General features: G+C 41.4%; 1 protein-coding gene across 1 annotated transcript in view; it reads right to left on the bottom strand.

Annotated features, from left to right (window-relative positions):
- schip1 (schwannomin interacting protein 1) overlaps window positions 1-15,342 on the bottom strand; it is a 48,715-nt gene extending 33,373 nt beyond the window's left edge. Inside the window, exons 1-2 of the mRNA XM_081370712.1 lie at window positions 14,761-15,342; window positions 9,074-9,703 (exon numbers count right to left, since the gene is read on the bottom strand). Coding sequence (XP_081226838.1) covers window positions 9,074-9,703; window positions 14,761-14,766 — 636 coding nt within the window. The 5' untranslated portion in view covers window positions 14,767-15,342. The remainder of the gene's footprint in view (window positions 1-9,073; window positions 9,704-14,760) is intronic.
- Between the last annotated feature and the right edge of the window lie 6,019 nt (window positions 15,343-21,361).

Raw genomic sequence — 21,361 nt, 5'->3', positions numbered from 1 at the left:
CATTTTCTTCCCCAGCTCCCTTTTCCCCACTCTTTTTGTCCCTCCCCAGGCTCCAGGGGTCGACCCAAGCGCAAGGCTGCCTCCGCAAGTGACCATGGCCTTTATTCCTCCTTACACTCTCCCACAAGCTAAATCCCCTTTTACTCTGTTTTCCGCAACACCGATGGCCATCCCACCGAACACTACAGCCCTGGAACCCGTCGCCAGCAACATCAGAGCACAGATCCTCACAGGTGCCGACATCGACTCATCTCGCCAAGTCGCCAAATCAACTGTTTTTGCAGCCACCCTTAAAAATACAACACAAAACCCATCCCGCACATAAAACCGAATTTTCTATTCAATATAATTTTATATTGATTTTCAGTCTTTATTTATTTCATTTGTGCTGCACTTCCCCACAGGGAACTCACTTTGACATGCATCACAATCTTTTCTCTGCCAAATGTGCCATCCGCGTAGCTCAGTGCAATCAGTGCCCTTACTAGGGGGCTTTAGACATGGATCCCCTGATCTGTCCCCTGATAAACCCTTCAATTCCCCCTGTCCAGATTCTTCACAGGCAAAAAGTTACATCCTGCGGTTACAAATCTAATCGAAAAAGAAATCGAATCAGGCTTTATGATCGGCCCTTTTAACATTCCACCTTTCGGATGTTTCCATATCAGCCCTATTGGAGTGGCTGACAGGAAATATTCAGGTAAAACACGATTAATAATCGACATCTCAGCCGATCTCATGACATTATAATTATTGCAGCAAATGTCCTGAGGTCTCCTTTACTCACACTGTCACTATAGATCCTGTGGTTTTGTTTCTGTCATCAGTCTTCAGCCTCCATGCAAATCCATTGAGTATAGTTACTGATAACGGCGTTCAGTGCTTTTCTGGAAGGAAGGAATATCCGCCACCACAGTTGCTCTCTCTACTACCCGGCAGCTAATGGAGCTGTAGAGAGGTTTAACCGTGTGCTCAAACACAAATATCCAAATGGCCATCCAGCAACACCAGACATGGAAACCTGTGGTAACTGACTTCTTGCAGCTTTACCCCATGCCTCAACTGGTACTCCACCCTTCAGCTCCTCAAGGGCAGGCAAATGCACACAAAGCACTTTTGTTATTTTGCCATATGCTCACGTACACTGTTCGCCAAAGGGTTACTGCAACACAAAAAGAAAAATGATGCTAAGAGTGGTGCTTGTACTCCTTGTTTCCATGAGGGGGATAAAGTGAGGGTACAGAACCCCTAGTATGTTCCTATGGGACACACCGATCACACGGGTTGGTACAGAAATTCTTAGTCATGGACAGACATGGAATACTTCCCATATCAATGCATTTTCATGCACACCAACAACTCTGGCTGAAAACAAGTCAAGTCATCTTCATTTATATAGCGCTTTTAACAATGTAGATTGTTTCAAAGCAGCTTTACAGAGATAAACGTATAATTTAAGGTAACAGAGATTGTTTTGGCTTTATAGCGGTTCTTTAATAAAGTTATTTTCCAGCTAAAGTTAGTTTTGATTGATTCGCTTCCGTCACAATGATCATTTGTTATTAAATTAGGGGCCGCTAAGACGACACCATTCTCTCTACACAGACTTTAAACGCGAACCTGTGAGAAACGCTGATGGCGTTCACATGAGCATTAAGAATTGGTTCTATAGGTTCTATAGTGCATTTGAATATATGTACGCAGGTTTGGAATTCCCTACAAGCCAAGCCTAAACAAAGTACTGGTGTTTCCTTATAATTTTTGATACAGAATTTTTTTTTATTTTGTCACTTCGGGGTAGGAACGAATTTTCCTGACAACGCTTTATCTGTAGAGTGGTAAAGGGATCCTCCATAGGGAGAGACTAGTTGGCACTTCAGCACTGCGTTGGATCGGGTCCAGGCGAAGGTCCTTCGTCAGATCTGGATACGGCCTGAATCCGGCAGGCTGCGGGAAAACCTCGGGATAAACACAGACACTAAAATTTGCGTAGATGCCATTCTTATGATGTAACGAGGATTTATGGGAAGTATTCCCGGTTCATTACACCAGTTCAAAACACTGCTCACTACACCTAGAAGAGATGATCGGAAGTCTATTTGGTTGAAGGACTATGTCACTTAAATCTGATGTTCTATTCTGTTTTCTAAAAAGGGGGAAATGTTGTGTTCATGAATGAATTGTGTTGTGGGCTCCTACTTTGGTAGGAGTATAAGTCTGAACTGTTTAAAGGGCACCTATTATGCCCATTTTTAGAAGATGTAATATTGGTCTTGGGTGTCCCCAGAATGCATTTGTGAAGTTTCAGCACAAAATACCCCACAGTTAATTTATTATAACCATTTGAAAATGTCATTTTTGGGGCCTGTTTTAAAAAGAGCTGTTTTGTGTGTACCACTTTAAATGTAAATGAGCTGCATATCCCCGCCCTGCTGCTGGACCTAGATGATGAAGAGAGTCCGGCACAGAATAAACACGAATGAGAATGGACTAAACGTCTCGGAATGGTTATTTGATACATTTATGTACTTACAAAGTTTTAATCGCGTCCCCTATTTAGGAAGTTTAAGTGGTGCCTTTTCTTCATAAATAAAATCCATCCGCTGCGTTTTCAGTGGCTCTTATGTCAGTGAAGACTAGTATGTCCATTCTTACATTCCACAACAGAACACCTACACTTCTTAGGAGACATTACCGGCTGTCGTTGAAACAATGGAGGATGGTGTGTACAGATCACCGAGGGCGGGGTCTATGCCAAAACCAGATCAATCAAATCACGTCGGTGGGGCTTAGCTCAATTCTACGTCACAGTGAGGGAAATCTAGAACAGGGTGTTCTGAGACAGTGCTTATGATTTATTGAGATAGTAAAAAAACTACTGGGTGGATTTTTATCATTCTAGGGTGGTTTTGCTCACACACTGCCAACACACATTTATGTTCAAACACCATGTAAAAGTGAATTTTGCATAATAGGTGCCCTTTAACTGTTTTATTCTGGCAGAACGTGTGTGACAACAGAAATGAAGCGTAAACGAGATGGATGAAGTTCGCTATTCCAGTCTCACAATTTTCACTAATAAAAAAAAGGCTAGCAAGTTTCAAAGAATTAAAAAGAAACAAGGAACACATTGAATTAAACATAAAATGTTGAAAGACTTGAATGAATATTTTTTAGTAAAACTTACTCCAATAATCTTTGTTTTATTTATTTGAAGTATCATTTATTTACAGTGTATTTCCACCTGTGTGCTGACTACCTGTGATCTGATCCCTACAAACGTTCTTTATCAGAGTCTCTGAGCTCTAGTACTGATGGCGGTTCCTAAACATGTTTTGTGACGTGAAGCTGTAGCGGCTGGTGCAGTGTTTCTCTCTCTCAGACGTGAGTACTGGTCTCCTGTGTTGTTCTCTCAGTGTGATCCGCAGGGAAGAACCGCTTTTAGACGAGTGACATTTCCACAGCGCTCGGTCATGAATATTTAACTACTCTCACAGCAGGAGGCAAAACAACAGAGGTGGAAATAATGAGGGAACACTGTAAAAAAAGCTTCTACAGCAGAGCAACTTCAACATGTGTGTGTGTGTGTGTGTGTGTGTGTGTGTGTGTGTGTGTGTGTGTGTGTGTGTGTGTGTGTGTGTGTGTACAACTATCTTTGTAAGGACCAGTTTGAGTTTTAGACCATTGGAGTGAGGACAAAGAGAGTAAAGTGAGGACATTTTGGCCGGTCCTCAGTTTCTGAGAGCCTTTAAAGGCCTGTTTGAGGGTCAAGGGCCCTATTTTAACGATCTGAAACGCAAGTGTCAAAGCGCAAAGCACAAGTAACTTTGTGGGCGGGTCTTGGCGCTGTTGCTATTTTCCCAGCGGGATAAATGACTCTTGCGCCAGGCGCAAATCTAAAAGGGGTTGGTCTGAAGTAGCTTCATTATTCATAGGTGTGGTTTGGGCGTAACGTGAAATAAACCAATCAGAGCATCATCTCACATTCCCTTTAAGAGCAGGCGCGCTTGTTCCACGGCGGATTGCTATTGTAACGGCGGATTTGCCAGGCGCGCGCCAGGAGCGGTTCGACAGCCAAGGAGAGCAACACTCTCGTCACGGCCGTAAAAGAGAGAAGTGACATTGAAATGGAGAAACCCACCCAAATTAACTTCGGTTAAACAGGCGTATAATAATTTGGGTAAATGTGTAAGCTAGATGTATGCTTTTATAATAAATTGTCTATCTATCTATCTATCTATCTATCTGTCTATCTATCTATCTATCTATCTATCTATCTATCTATCTATCTATCTATCTATCTATCTATCTATCTATCTGTCTATCTATCTATCTATCTATCTATCTATCTATCTATCTATCTATCTATCTATCTATCTATCTATCTATCTATCTATCTATCGTAATAATGTATGATTTGCAAAAATGAAAACTGCTGCTTCTGTGTAGATGAGAGAATAAAAGTGTATGTTGTGCACACGCTACATTGATTATGGCCAAGCATGCGCCCTTAAAATAGCATATTAATAACATGCGCAACGCGCCACTGACTTTAAACTGTTTGTTCCTGGTTAGTGGCGCAGTTGTTTTCTAAACCTGTAAAATAGCATGAAGGAACGTTTGCGCCAGAACACGCCTCCTTTTTTGCGCTGAACCGCCCAGGGAGCGCAAGTTCATTCCCTAGTTTAGCGACGTGCTTCTGTGGAGGGAAAAATAGGAATGATACATGCGTCGGTGTACAAAGTCAATTGCGCTGGGTGCAAGATAGGGCCCCAAGACTTGGTTTTAGGGATAAGGTTATAATGAGGTTAAGGGTCGGTTTAGGGTCAGGGGTCGGGTTAGGCACTTAGTTGTGACGGGTAAGGTTAGGGTAAGCAGCTAGAGATTGCATTGTGTCAATGAATGTCCTCATAAAGATAGATGTACAAGAGTGTGTGTGTGTGTGTGTGCGCGTGTGTGTGAGTGTGTGTATTGCTGAAGGATGATGTCACCCTTTAAGCTTTCTTTCAAGAGAGAATTATCAAAACAAACATTCTGAATTTGACGTTTATATCTGTCATTTATCTGAAGTAACTCAACAGCAACACCATCAGGTGAAGGATCAGCTGCGTCTCTCAGAAGCTCGTTGTGTTTCACTGAGACGAACACTCTTTATGTTCATCAGCACATAAAGCACTGATGAATGATTCAAATATATTAAGATGAAATATGGATGAATAAAATTTCATCTTAACACGTTTATAATATAACCCAGTATGTGATTTTTGCGTACGAGTGGTTTCAGTTGTTCCTACATTTTTTAGTGAATTTAGAATAAAATGTATGAATCATGATTTGTTCATGAAAATGTTTGTACGCAGATTTCACACACAAATCCTTCACTCACTCAACAGTTCTCAATCAGCGGCTGGGAATTACTGGACTAAACACAAACTTACTCACACACTTTCAGATATATCTGGATCACACTGAACTAGAGATCCTAGGATTTCCATGATGAATCTCCGAATATTCTGAAGTCTGAGTCAGTTTGCTGAACTACACAAACTCAAGCTTGCGGGACGCTCATCTGACAAATTATGACAGAATTATATTACTATATATTTTTTTCTTCATTATTAAAAGTCAATTGATCAGACATGCTTTTAAACTTAATCAAAACATTAAAAACTGAAAAACTAGAAATGGAAAATACAGAATTAGGAAGAAATAAAGCTGATTTCGTAGGGCCCCAGATGACTCGAAATCACACACTCTCTTAACAACAACCGGTTCAGTTCGCTTGCGTTCACACTACAGCTCTAATGTACATTTATAACCAGTGGAAAACACTCCTGTAAATGAGTGACACGACGTATAACTGCAGTGTGTATGTGGCCACAAACACACACCCACTCTCACACACACACACTCACACACACGTGTGTTTTCAGCTTGAGTTTCATGCAGTAAAAACTATATTTTTAGATATGAAACCAGGCCAGCACACACACAACGCTCTCACTATAGAATAAATATGTGTTTGACTCCACCATCACACACCCTACATAATCACATAATACATCACTCTGTGTGTGTGTGTCCTGTAATTTTCTCTGACTCAATCCTGCAATTCACAACACGACCATCCAGACGACACACACACACTCAGTGTTTCCAGAGCTGGCGTGTGTTCAGAGGGAATGTGTTGCCGCGGGCCTTGAGTTTCCACAGCGAACACACACACACACTGCTGTCTATACAGGACCCACCCTGATGACATCATCCATGACATCATCATCCTCACCACACACACACTCAGGGTCAGTAACAGCACGCCTGCGCTCTGAACCGCATGTTACGAGACGGCAGAAGTCACACACACCCTCGCCGGGCCGCTCATTATCACACTCACACACACAGACAACACTACAGGAACACAACGGACATTATTTTCATGACAATTAAACACATTTAACCACCAACATTCTCATTAACAACAATAATAATAATAAATATTTCAATTGTAAAGCATGTACATGTTATGGTTGTATTCACTGCCATATAGTGATTTAAATAAGGCGTAAGGCTTTACAATAAGGCTCATTAGTTAATGTATTAACTAACATGAACTAACAATGAGCAATTTACATTTGTTACAGTATTTATTAATCTTTGTTAATGTTAGTTAATATAAATACAGCTGTTCATGTTAGTTCACAGTGCATTAACTAATGTTAACAAATACAACCTTTGATTTTAATAATGTATTAGTAAATGTTGAAATTAATATTAACTAATATTAATAAATTCTATAGAAGTGCAGTTCATTCTTAGTTCATGTTAACTAATGTAGTTACCAAAAAAAAAGTGTCATCAAATAAGGTTCTTTAAGTTAATTCATTAGTTAACATGAACTAAAAGTGAAAAAAACTTCTAAAGCAATTATTAATCTTTGTTGCGTTTAAACATTTACTAATACATTATTAAAATCCAAAATTGTATCTATTAATGTTATTTAATGGACTTGAGGTGATGTGAACTAACTTTAACAAAGATTGTAACAAATATATTGCTCATTGTTGGTTAATGTCAGTTATTGCTTTAACTAATGGGACCTTATTGTGAAGTGTTACAAATCCCTGTATTGCAGTAATGAAAACTGACCGGGAATCATCACTGAGAATAATGCAAATGCAAATGCAATTTCGTGGAAAATGTGTTCAAATGTGAGGAAAATAATGTCACAACCTGTGTCTTTCTGTGAATCTGGCCTGGTGGTTTTAATGATATGCCTGTCATTTACCGTCGCTACAATAGGACAGATGTATGAGTGTGTCTCGTAACTGGACATGTAGTGAGAGAAGAACTGGTGAACATGTATCCAGTGCTGAATCTGTGTGTCTCAGTGATGATGATCAGATACTGTGGGACGAGAACAGACACGTTTGACGAAGCTCAGATCTGCTGTGTTTCAGCTGCTGTTCCTCAAGCACACACACCTCTAACACTCAACACACACAGAGATCTTCACATATACGACACTACACTGAGAATCAATACACTGTAAACACCACTAACTAATACAGCCAGTAACTCTTAAACACACACTCCATCCATTCTTCTCAAAAACACTGAGCCAGTTCGACACACACACACACACACACACACACACACACACACACACACACACACACACACACACACACACACACACACACACGTATGTAAAGTAGAGAAGGATCAGATTGAGATTGAGATGCTGCCGTTACCTGTGTGAAATCCAGTGCTGCTCTCATTCAGTCCAGAGCCGACTCTTCATCACACACCAGCAATCTCACTGACACCACACACACACACACACACACACACACGCACACACACACACGTCTACAGCAGCAGGAGGACGAGCTGGATCCTGCACTCATGTGAGTGTGAAGGCATGTGTGGACACACACAAACACACACACACACACACACACACACACACACACACACACACACTAACCCAACCCCTAAACCTACCCATCACACACACACACACACACACACACACACACACACACGCACACACACACACACACACACGCACACACACACACACACACACACACACACACACTAACCTGACCCCTACCAATCACACAAAACTTTCTGTATGACTTTAATTGCGTATCTGAAGTGTCAGCGCCTCACGTCAAAACAAACTCCACGAGGCGTCACTGGCTATACGTTTACATGCAACCAAATAATCCGTTAGTAATCGGATTAACGGCTCAATCGGACTGAAAAGCCTTCATGTAAACACCTTAATCGATCAGAATGAGCTCGATCCCAATGATCAGAATGAAAGTGGTGGTTTATTCCTTTTCTAATCCGATCGAGAGAACTTGTAAACACTTGATCAGACTGAACACCGAAACTGAAAGGACTGACTGTCCACAGACGACGGTTTTGGGCATTTTTACTGCGTGATCAATGTAAGCAGCGGCACAACGGTTCATATGATCACTGTCTCCAAATTATGACCAGAAATGGATAAATATTAAGTCTGCTGTTTAAAACAAATAAAGAACCAATGCAGGAGAATGGTTATTATGTGCAAACTCTGTATATTTGTGCAGTGAGCGCATGTCAAAAAATATATTCAGATTTGAAGCTTGTGACATATAAATGCGCACATCAACCCGATCACGTTTAGCGCTCATGTAAACACTACATTCAGATTCATCAATCGGAATGAATTCAGTCTGATTGAAACAAAAGTTGCATGTAAGCATAGCCAGTGACATTCTCAAACAGCACTGCGTGATCCTGTTCCTGGAGCAGGACTACCTGCAGAGTTCAGCCCCAGCCCTGGTCAAACACACCTGTCTGTCATTATCAAGTGCTCCTGAAGATCGTGATTAGTGCTTCAGTTGGGTTTGATCAGGGTTGGAGCTGAACTTTGCAGGAAGGTAGATCTCCAGAAACAGGACTGGGCACCCCTGTACTAGAAAGTATTGAAACACTTTTCAGTGAATGTGAACTAGAAATGATCAATCCTCAACCCCAACAATCATGAACTTCAAATCAATGACACACGTGGACTCACATGGGTGGAGTTGGTCCGGATCAGGCCGTGGTTGTGGTTCTGTTGCTCTCTGAACTGCAGGCCCGCCAAGTGTCTCTCCAGAGCCGCCCAGTCCATGGCTGGAAGTTGGCTTTCCTCCTCACATTCTTCTCTGTTTCGTCCCAGCCCGATCCCACCTCCAACCTCTCCAGCTCCTGTGACGGCGCTCCCGTGGCCGGCTCTGCCTAAAGTCTTGCCCTCGCAGGCCGCCAGGGGGTGGTCGCAGGGCACTACGGCATTGCCGTTCTGCTTGAGTTCCTCGGGCACGGGGGTGGCGGCGTGCCCTGCGGGAGGGGCAGCGGGTGCTCTGACGCTCTGGAGCTCCTCTGCCAGGCTGCGGCTGTTAACAGAGCCGTGGATCACTCCGGTCCGGCTGAAGTCCTGATGCTGGTTGTCTGCATAGTTCCCACCGTACTCCCTCTCCCAGTCCACCAGCACTCTCTTCTTGTACTGCTGGTAGTCCTCGTCCTCCTCGTAGTCCTCCAGTCCGGCCAGCTCCAGACTGGGAGAGGACTTGTACTCGGAACATGGCGTCACCTTGTTGGAATTGGACTCCGAGCTGGAGCGACTGGAAGAATCGCTGCCCAGGTCCATGCCATCCTCCCGGTAATCCTGAGACACAGACACAACACATTACAGGCATATACTTTGAAAAACATACAACTTTGTGTCATTTTTCATGATCAAGTGCATGCATATATTACAGCCAAATTCCAAACCAGTTACTGCTTTGATCACCATATTCACATGTGTGTCTATACATCAGAATAATCTCAGTCTACTTCAATCTTTTGAGCTTTTCATTTTTTTTTTTTCTCAAATTTTTCGTTGTCGTCGTCGTCATTGAGACTGTGCATCACAGATATCATCAATTTTGGTAAGACGGTCCCATATTCAACCCAGACTCCACTAGGAAGCACCTCTGAAAGCAAATGTACATTTTTATTTGTAAACTCTGAAAAATAAAGGATAAAAAATGGGGGTTTCACAGCAATGCCATTGAAGAGGGGTTTTTCAAACCTCTCCTGGAGGACCCACAGCACTGCAAATTTTCTACGGCTGAATCCAAAATCGTGCCCTAAACCCTCATTCACTATTCACTATGTTAGTCCACTAATACTGTTCACTTGAGCATCAAGTGAACAGTATCAAGGCAAGTTGAGGGCATCAAGGCACATCCGAATGCAATGTTAGCTTCACTTCCTGTCTCCTAGACGCATCATAGATGTATCCTTCGCTGCCTTTGATATCCCACAATCCTGTGCTTTCCATTCTGTGACAGTTGAGATAAAAAATAAAGATGGCGTCTGAAAGTCATGGTTGGTGGTCAGTTTGTGTGTAAATGTACGTTTTCCACTTCTGATGTCATTTCTAGTGAGAAATTACTATTGTAGTAATTAAAATTTTGCTTAGTTCTTGCTAAAGCTTGCTCTACTTTGCCGTAGATCATTAAACTGTAACACTGTTTCGTGAGTTGCCTTCGTGTGCAAATGCTGCCTACAAAGTCATTGCCTAATAAGGCACCGAGGCAACAAGTCAGCTGCTCAAGTTTTCGTACGCAGCCCTGAAGTGTGTGTGTCAGATAAGGGAGACATACAGAGGCTGTGTCTGAAATCACCCCCATACCCTTCAATAGGGCACTATTTGAGGGGACAGCCATTTGTAGTGGTGTCTGAACCTTAGTGGACGTTATCGAGTGCGCTCATTCAATCCCACAATGCACCGCATTAAAGACCGATGTACACTCAACGGCTAGAGAAAACCCATAATCCACTGTGACAGTCGAGCTGAATGAATTCCCGCATCTCATCCATGGATGGTGAACCATCCATCCATTTATCCATCCATCAGCTGGGGGTCCTACAGGACAGGTTCGGAAACCCCTGCCATAGAAGAACCATTTTGATTCCACAAAGAACTTTTCAATGAACAATTCTTAAAAGAATCGTTTTGTTTTTCTTAGTGTGAAGAACATTTTTTAGTTTCTTAGTGTGAAGAACATTTTTTAGTTTCTTAGTGTGAAGAACATTTTCATAGAAATCACCAATGCCAAAAAAGAACCATCATAATCATTTGCAAACATGAATGGTATGTAGATGCAAAGTGTCTACAAGAGGCAGTGTACCAAATTGTATAACAATTGGCCTCACGGTGGTGCTATAATCCAGTGTTTCCCGGCCCGGTTCCTGGAGGCACACCAACAGTGCACATTTTGCATGTCTCCCTTATCTGACCCCTCTATTTCTGGTCTTGGAGCCTAATGAGCTGATGAGTTGAATTGGTGTGTTTGATTGGGAAGAGTTAATGTGTAGTGTTGGTGTGCCTCCAGGAACAGGGTTGGGAAACACTTGCTATAATCACTAAATTTGCCTTTTTGCCCACGTCGTAGCAATCATACGGGCTAGAATCATTAGCCCTGTCCCAAATGAAGCGGTGGTTTTGCGATGGCCACCGTGTATGTAAAGCCCGTGAATCTACCAGACCGCAGGGTGTCCTATTTGTCAGCTTTTTGGCCACTATGTGTCCTGAATGAGCACTTTTGCAGGATTTGTACTGAGGCTGGCTCCACAGCAGACAAACCCGGCAATCTGCGACACAAAAGTGTGGAGTAGAGCGGCATTTGGGACACGGTTCTGAATCTAGGGCCTGATTCAGCCTTTTTTCATTTTCAGTCAAGTATCATTTTTCAAACTCGGATCAGACACCCCTGACAAAAAGTTAGCAAACGCATTTTGATTCATCAGATGGTTTGGTAGATATGAGATTGTATTAGGCACGACTTCTATTATGTGTCTTCTAACTATATAAACACCAGGACAGTCTTGGTCCTTTTCCACTGACAAGGTATTGGTGCAGGAGTCTGATCTGATCTGGAGTCATTCCATCTGTTTCCACTGCAGACACGGACGGATCTTGGCTGAAAAATAAATCAGGAACGCGAGGGCTGTGATAACCTAAACTGAGTCTGGCAAGGCTGATAGCACAAAACTATCACTGCCTTTATAATGAATGAAGTTAGTTTGAATAAAGTTAGTTAATTAATGAAGCCTTCCTGTCACTCAAACCGTAGAGCATGGTGCTAGAAAGGTCAAGGTCATGGGTTTGATTCCCAGGGAAAGCAAAAACTGATCAAATTTGTATCTTGATTTACATTGGATTAAAAGTGTCTGCCATATGTTTAAATTAAGATAACACACACATGTACAGCGCGTCACATCAGCTAAAACCACTTTATTATTACTGTTTATATCTCAAATTATACAAAATATCATGTGTGAATTGAATTCTACAAATGTACTTGTTACATATTTAAATAACCTGAGACCACTGCATCAGCTCATAAAGGCATAACATGTCGAGTTAATTTACTGTTAAAATATGTTAAAATATTAAATGGTAATATAATATTATATTATTTAAAAAAATCATATAAGGCCACAGTGCCCTGTCTTTGTTTGTGGGCTGGTTGTGTTCTCAGTAAGGTGTTAGTTCAGCTCTCGACTGGTTCAGATCTCCAGGTCGCACCATTTCAGGGTATCTGAGGACACATGCCAAATCTTAATCATTTCTGGAGCTAGGGGGCGCTGTTACTGTTATTTTATTTTATAGTACATAAACAGTCATGTCAATAAATCAAATAAACCGGTTTCACTCGGACTTGGCAAAGGGAAACAGTCTTTAAGTTTTGTAAGGACTGTGTTTGGCGGACAGACAAAAACATCTGACGCCACATGGGACTTCCTTCCTGAGCTGGACTCCTGGTTCAGTGACACACACTTCCTGACCAGCCTTTCTGTGTGTTCCTTCACCTGTACCGGATGTGTGGGCTTTGACTTTCAGTGCCAATGATGAAGCTGAAGGACTACAGATACACAGCTTTGAGGAGCATTATTATTACACATATATACTACAACATAACAAATGAAAAATACAATATACTCACAACTAGTGCATTTCAGCACAGAAGTTATGAATGGAAAGTTAGCCTGAGATACAGTGCTCTAATCAACAACATACACACACCATGGCTGAACACTGATCCCAGAGCAGCCATAACACCGGCTCATCTCATGCCATACATCTGTGAAGCATGAATGGAGAAATAAAAAGGACGGAGAAGTGAATGGCTGTGTAGATGTTATGGGCTGATTTCAGAATGGCTGTTTCATCTAAACACCATAAACCATTTTTATGTGTTTGTATTATTTAAGATGGTTTTAAACAAAATGTTTAAGAAAATAAGGGTTACACTTTGTTTTAAGGTGTCATTGTTACAGTGTAATTATACAAATAAATACTGAGTAATATTAATTAACAACATGTACTTACTATAGGGTTAGGATGAAGGTTTGGTTGAGGGTTAGTTGCATGTAATTACGCATAATTTACCGTTATTAATATGGTAAGTACATGTAACATATGTAACAAGGACACTGTCAAATAAAGTGTTACCAAACTTGTCAACAATCAAAAAGCTTATAGTTACTGAGAACTCCCATGTAACTAGATCGACCAGTTTACTACATAAATAAAGAGTGAATTATATATATATATATATATATATATATATATATAATATATATATATAATATAAAATACTATAACATATAATATATATATATAACTAATATAATATACAGAAAATAGGCCTATATTAAATTTATGAACACATCATATCATCAAACATTCAATCAATGCGTTAAAATGTTAAATGTTGAACAATATCATGACATTTAGCCTATATATAAGCTATATATACACACACACACACACACACACATAAATGTGTATGATGTATATATATAGGCTACATTATACACAATCATACACATCATTCATCTATCAAAACCTGGCCATTATGAAGCTTTATGATTAACTAAAGGCTTTTTATGAAGTCTGCTTATAAAATAAACGCTCTTTCATCGAAACTGAAGACATAATGAGTCCTCGCGTGATTTGTCGAGATCAGAGCTTTAATCTCACGAGACACCGGCCTCTATGTATAATCTCTCTAATGCCGTCGCCCGTCATGCAGCGCGCGCTCCGTTCATTGTGTTTTATACTCCTATTTACATTATGTGATTTTTTTTAAGTGTTTGAACACGAACATAAATGTCTTAGAAACAGCTGTGGTATCACACACACACACACACAAACACACACACACACACACACACACACACACACACACACACACACACACAGTACAAAATGTATAATTTATACCATTTTACTGTAGACATTCAGTTCTCTAATGATGTCAATGCAATGATGTAATTCATTACGATCATATATCATACACACCCGAAGAGCGAGATGTTCGTGTGTTTAATTTAATGACAGTATATCAATATTAATAACACAGTGCTCTTCAAACCGCCCATTAAATCTCATCGGCATTAAAGTAGCGCTCCGTCTGCTCATATTTCAAAGGAAATGTTTAAACGATCTCAGTGAGTCTGAAATGATGTCATGTTTCTAAAACAGTCCTCACACCCTCCCATTAAACATCCAAGCACAACACCAGCATTAGACACATCTCACAGGAGCGAGCGCAATGTAGACTCCACTCAGCTCAAACTCTACCATTCTTCTTCATATTTCAGTGAAATCACCAAAGAGCTGAGGTGAATCCCTTTAGACCAGTCGCTTTAACACACAGAACTTACTGTCATGTTCTCTGCCGGCTGTTCTCCAGTCTCAGGACATGTTTCTCAGGCTCGAGGTTACAGCTCCAGACGCGCGAGAGCGGAGACCGTCCGCGGTGTAAGTCATGGCGGATCTCCGCTGAACACACACAACACCCCGGCGGCTCTCCTCTCCTCCAGCGGCCAGACACCACAGATAACACTCCCTCTGAGGAGCTGTCTCAACTCCTACTGAGCTGCCTAGATAGACAGCATCTGTGACGCGCTCCGAGTGCGTGCGCGAGTGTGCGTGCGCGCGTGAGTGAGTGAGTGAAGGCGCGCGCTAGCGCTGCATGCCACAAAACGCTCTATACTCGCTCTATGCTCGCTTACTCGCCTGTTGCCCAACAATGCAATGTGATGCCCAAAATCAGTGCAGGGACCTATGCTGTATGTCACTCCAAAACACTGCACACTAATAAATTGCGCAAATGTTGTTCTCACAGTCTAAAACTCTTACATTTTGCCGTAATGTCCAAAGATACTGTACTCGCCTGTAGTAGCTACACATGCTGTGCCTATACTGACCCAAATGTGGCATTAGCCTAATACCCAAAAATGATCGCCTCCAAAGGAAGTGTGTGTCCTATATGTGTTATTAAAGGGGTCATGAACTGAGAATTCAAATTTTCCCTTTTTTTGACAGTTAAGAGTGAGTTATACTATAAAAATACCCTGTAAGTTTTAAAACTCAAACTTGTTTGTTATTCCAAAAAAAGCTTTTATTGAAATCAATAGAAACCGACAGGATCTGAGAAGTGGAGACTTATGACATCACAGAGCAGCGACAGACCGCCTCTGCAGAAGAATATCAACGCCTATGTCTATCACTGCGTCTTTAGCCCCGCCCACTGGAGGGGGTGGTGAATAGTGAATAGTGACATTAGAACGAGAAAAGATTGACACAGGATCAATAATAGCCTACCATTACCTTGCAAACGATCCTGATACTAGGAAAGTGTTTTTTGTTTTGTTTTTTTTTTCTCAACAATGTGAACGTCTCAGTTGAGCATTATTTGTTTGTATTCGGTACATTTCACTGTGGATTATTTGTTAAATCTGTCGGAATTTTGAAACAGGCTTTGCAAACAGACTTTTACGATATGGATCTGCCAGCTCCGCCACAAACATGTAATGAACCATGTTTATTCTAATGCCTGATCTGTGATCGGTGATTTCTGATGTGTAATTGTTCAAGTTCAGACAGATAATCTTTCTCTCAAAATCGTTCAATACTGTTTATGCATCAGTAAATCAAGCCAGTGCGTTTCTCTTAGTAGGATGAAAATAATCTTACTTAAACTGTGATTAATATATATACAGAAAGCGATCAAAGAACAATCCCTTTCCAATCGCCCAAGCTGTCAATCACACAGCACGAGTTTATCTGGACTCTTGCCAAAAATCCCATTATCAATGACGCTGTTACACTGCACAACGATTCTCTTACTGTACTTACATTGTGTTTGCATTGGTATTTGGTGAAAGCATTCGTGAGAGTGCAGAAATTACGTTGCAATGATGAGATCACTTCATTCACGCGATCAACAGGCTGTCATCTGCTCAATGCTCATCACTGCAACCTTTCATGTGATGGGAATAGATAAATATAACTATAATCAACACTTTTCACATTTCGTTAATCTCAATAGCTGTAATATTAAAAACCTAGTAAAAGATTTTGAGAGAGTTCCACATTTAATGCTAGCTATTTCAATCACAGCAGTGGGCATTTACAATGAAGTCTCACAGCCAATCACAGCAGGGGGCGTTTACACTGAAGTCTCACAGCAGCCAATCACAGCAGTGGGCGTTTACACTGAAGTCTCACAGCAGCCAATCACAGCAGTGGGCGTTTACACTGAAGTCTCACAGCAGCCAATCACAGCAGTGGGCGTTTACACTGAAGTCTCACAGCAGCCAATCACAGCAGTGGGCGTTTACACTGAAGTCTCACAGCAGCCAATCACAGCAGTGGGCGTTTACACTGAAGTCTCACAGCAGCCAATCACAGCAGGGGGCGTTTACACTGAAGTCTCACAGCAGCCAATCACAGCAGGGGGCGTTTACACTGAAGTCTCACAGCAGCCAATCACAGCAGTGGGCGTTTACACTGAAGTCTCACAGCAGCCAATCACAGCAGGGGGCGTTTACACTGAAGTCTCACAGCAGCCAATCACAGCAGTGGGCGTTTACACTGAAGTCTCACAGCAGCCAATCACAGCAGGGGGCGTTTACACTGAAGTCTCACAGCCAGTCACAGCAGGGGGCGTTTACACTGAAGTCTCACAGCAGCCAATCACAGCAGTGGGCGTTTACACTGAAGTCTCACAGCAGCCAATCACAGCAGTGGGCGTTTACACTGAAGTATCACCGCAGACACGCCCTTTCAAACAGAGCGTTCAAATCAGAGGCTAAAATGTTGGTTGGAAAAATGCCTAAATAAAATAACCCACTTCATGATCCCTTTAAATGTTGCTGTTATCATGTCCAAACATACTGTACTCGCCTGTAGTAGCCACACATGCTAAAACAATGATCCCCTCTAAAGGAAGTCATGTGTCCTGTATGTGTTATTAATCATTCATTATTCATGTGCTCAACAGAGACAGATACTATATATATATATAGTACTGTACAAAAGTCTTAGGCACGTTAGTATTTTCACCAGGAGAAATGGTTTTGAGCCAGTTATTTATATTTTTGCTGGAGTGTGTCAGTTGGAAATATCAATTTACATTTCCAAACATTCCTTTTGCCTTTAATTGTAATAAGCCAGTGATATTTTTTTATGCACAAGGAGTCTGACAGCGGCCGGGATGATCCACATGGAGATCTGATCTCACCATCATCGAGTTCATGGGATTACATGAAGAAACAGAAACAACTGAGACAGACTAAATCCAGAAGAACTGCGGGAACGTCTCCGAGACGCTTGAGGAAACTGACCTGCTACATCAGGCCCAACAAGAAAATATACAGAGGACCTTTTTTTTTGCTCGTGATTTTTAACCAAAATGTCAATGTCCTACTTTTTCTTCTTTTCTGATCATCTGTTTCATTTAGATGTACATCACAATACAGAAGAAAATATGGTTACACTTTATTTTAAGGTGTCCTTTTTAAAGTGTAAGTAAGTATACATTGATGTACTGAGCAATATTAACTAACCATGTGTACTTGGGGTTAGAATGAGGGTTTGTTGTAGGGTTAGTTGCATGTCATTATTAACTACATGTAACATGTGCAACAAGGACACAGTAAAATAGCGTTGGCCAAAATATCTGTCGATACTTGCTTTACATTGTGACTTTGTTTCAAGAGCTTCTGCAGAAGACTAGTTTCAGAGTGAAACGCAGACCACATGCATAACACTGAGCATGTACATGTTCACTTTGAGGGTTTTCGCATTAATATCTCACTCATAACGTGCTGAATGATACTGTGGGCCATGTGCCCTGATCAGGACCGCAGCTCGACAGAAGAAGGGATGCAGTTTTAGATGTTACATTTGTATAGAGATCAGAAATGAGACAATGCACGGAACCTGGAAACTGAGTCAGTGCAATACGGTTTGAGACACAGCCCACGCCTCTCTCTCTCTCTCTCTCTCTCTGTGTGTCTCTCTCTATCTCTCTCTGTCTCTCTCTCTCTCTCTCTCTCTCTCTCTCTCTCTCTCTCTCTCTCTCTCTCTCTCTCTCTCTCTCTCTCTCTCTCTCTCTCTCTCTGTCTCTCTCTCTCTCTCTCTCTGTCTCAGCAGGACTTTGAGACTCAGCTGATGTGGTTCGGTCTGCAGGCCTTCAGTTGTTCAGTCAGAGAGACTGTGGGCACGAGAGGACAGACGTCACAGAAACCTCACTGCACTCACTGACCTCAGCACTGGCAGGAATAGCACATCCACTGCTGGCCAAGCAACATCACTTCATTTTCTTATTGCATGATAATGTTTTTTTTTTTTTTACACTATTTACAGTCACGCGATCTCACACACTCCTGCGGTCTGCTTTGAGCTTCTGTGACAGTGGCTATTTTGGGCTCATTCTCTGCGCTTTCAGACGTGTACAGTGATCTAGAGCAGTGCTTCTCAAACCTGTCCAGAAGACACACACACACACACACACACACACACACACACACACACACACACACACACACACACACACACTGTATATTCTCTCCCCTACCCCTAAACCTACACATCCCAGTTTTCACAGGCAGATATTGATATGTTGTCCTCATAACGTAGGGTTTACCAGGACTCTACATGGTTTAGTATTTGGCTGATTCACCCGACACTCCTGCTTGGCTTCTCTGGTCCAATGCATCCAATTTATTAATGTTTTCCAAGTTCATATAGTCTGTTTTGGGTGGTTCTCTCTCCCCAGCATCTCTGAAATGTCATCTACCCTCCTTTCAAATTGAAAGTGTTATTGAAAAAGACTATTTTTGCTGTATTCTTTTGCCTTTTTTCATTCTTAATGATATCTCTTATGTAATCCATAAGAGAGTCTGCGCTGTGAAATGACCTTGGGTTTGTGAAAAGTGCTAAAGACATATAACAGTATTATATTACAGTATTTCACAATTGCTAAGACACATTTCTTGAAACCTTCACCCATATTCTCAAAACTTTAAACACAAAACCCAGTCTTTAAACTACATTCACAAAACCCCTGACTCTTCTGGCAAAATCAAACACTTGCCTCGAAACCATCTGATCTGTGCTCAAAATCAAACTATGCTTTCAAAACATAAACACAGCCAGTCAATATATAACCACTCATCAGCATTCATTAGGCACTACATCAAAAAATTGAGAACACAGCGTCCAGGGCATGTAGTTACATAGAAAAAAAATGTTTATTGCATATAGAAAATAATTTTGCCATAAATAAAAGTAAATAATTCACAACTCAGTACAGCAAATATATTGCATACTGTAAGTACTGCAAGTAATACAGTATTGAATGTCTGAATTTTCAGTATAAAAATAAAGTAAGCCCAAAGAAGAAAGACAACTCTAAATGAAAAGCGTATTACACAAAATATTGTGCAATTGCAAAATCAAAGTCAATGAGAGCCTCTTGCTAATGTGAGAACAAAGGAGTCCTTCCACCCTCATTTGGTAGTCTTGCAATTCTACAAAAGGGAAAATGCTCTTACAAATCTATGCATACAGTAACAATAGTAATGGACATCACTTCATATGTAAAATGTATTGTAAATCTTTTTTTCTTTTTCCCCCAGTCCCCTGACAAACTGATGTACTGTATCAAATGTATACAGTAAACTTTCAGTCGCACACATTAGAAAAACAATACATTTACCCGTTCTCTTCTCTGAATGTCCTGATTATGGTGGCCACAGAGAATCTGCTCAAATTGGGTTGTACTCTTTGTCCTGCTTCCCTCATTGGCATTCCATGAACAAGAACATGGTCTATCACAGTTGCCCGAATTTGATCTGAAATTACTATTCTTGGTCTTGCTCTTCGTTGTCCTTGTACTCCTCCTCCTCGTCCACCACCTCTTACATGAACTCGTCCTCCTCTGCCTCTCACATTGTTTCCATCCATTGTTGGAATCAACATTCAACGCACCTGGGCCCCCTGTGTACTCTGAACTGGCTTATATTCTAGACATCATTAGAAACAAGTGTGAACAATTTTGAGTTGCTGTGTGTAAACGATGACAGCGGTGTTGTAGTTGTGTTTAAAGGTGCTCTAAGTCATGTCACGCGTTTTTTAGGCCAAAACATTCTTTGTCACATACAGCAAACATCTCCTCACTATCCTCTAGCTGCCTGTCCCCTGAACACACTGTAAAAAAACGCGGTCTCTCTAGACACCACAGGCTCCACAAACGGAAACAAAAACAAACTGGGCTCACCCGCACCACGAAACATAACAAACAGTGCTCCAGCCAATCACTGGCAAGAAGTATTTGAGGGTGGGGTTTGGGGGGTTAGTGCGCGTACACATGAAGGGGGTGTGGAGGAGAGAGAAGCATGAAGAGGGAAGTTTGAATTATGGCCGACACACGACCAAAGAGACGACGTTCCGATGAACAGAACAACTTGCAAGAGGGACAAGGATAAGGAACGCGCGAAGTCCCGAATTTACATCGGAAAAACCTTTGAAAGGTGGCGAGAACTCCGCCGGCAGAAGGGATTAGCTACTATCCGACATTCAGTTGCTCTGTTTTTGCAGAACAGGTAAATCCATCTTTCTTTCTAAACTGACGTTCATGTTCGCCAAACCAACACAAGGATGTAATTAGCTAGATCTATGCAGTCAGCGTTAACTTTGGTGAATACAACATGTAAGTTATGTTTCTAGCAGCGATCAATCTCTATTGTAAATGATCAAGCAAATTCACAATAGGGCGACAATTGGTGTAAGTTAACGATTGTTTTCACCCACGGTTTGTTATGAATTTGAATGTTCATATATAGGCTATTGACAACTTTGACTAAATTTGTTTACGACGCCGCTGTTGTTTATGCTCACTGGGAAACGCGAAGCTAAACGTTATCTTGCTATCATTGCGTCCTTGTATGGGAGCTATTTATAACCTCAGGTGGC

This window comes from Scardinius erythrophthalmus, assembly GCF_964197995.2.
Source record: "Scardinius erythrophthalmus genome assembly, chromosome: 7".
In the NCBI taxonomy this organism is placed as follows: Eukaryota; Metazoa; Chordata; class Actinopteri; order Cypriniformes; family Leuciscidae; genus Scardinius; species Scardinius erythrophthalmus.
Note: the sequence above shows the minus strand (reverse complement) of the source record. Positions and strands in the feature narration are given on the sequence as shown.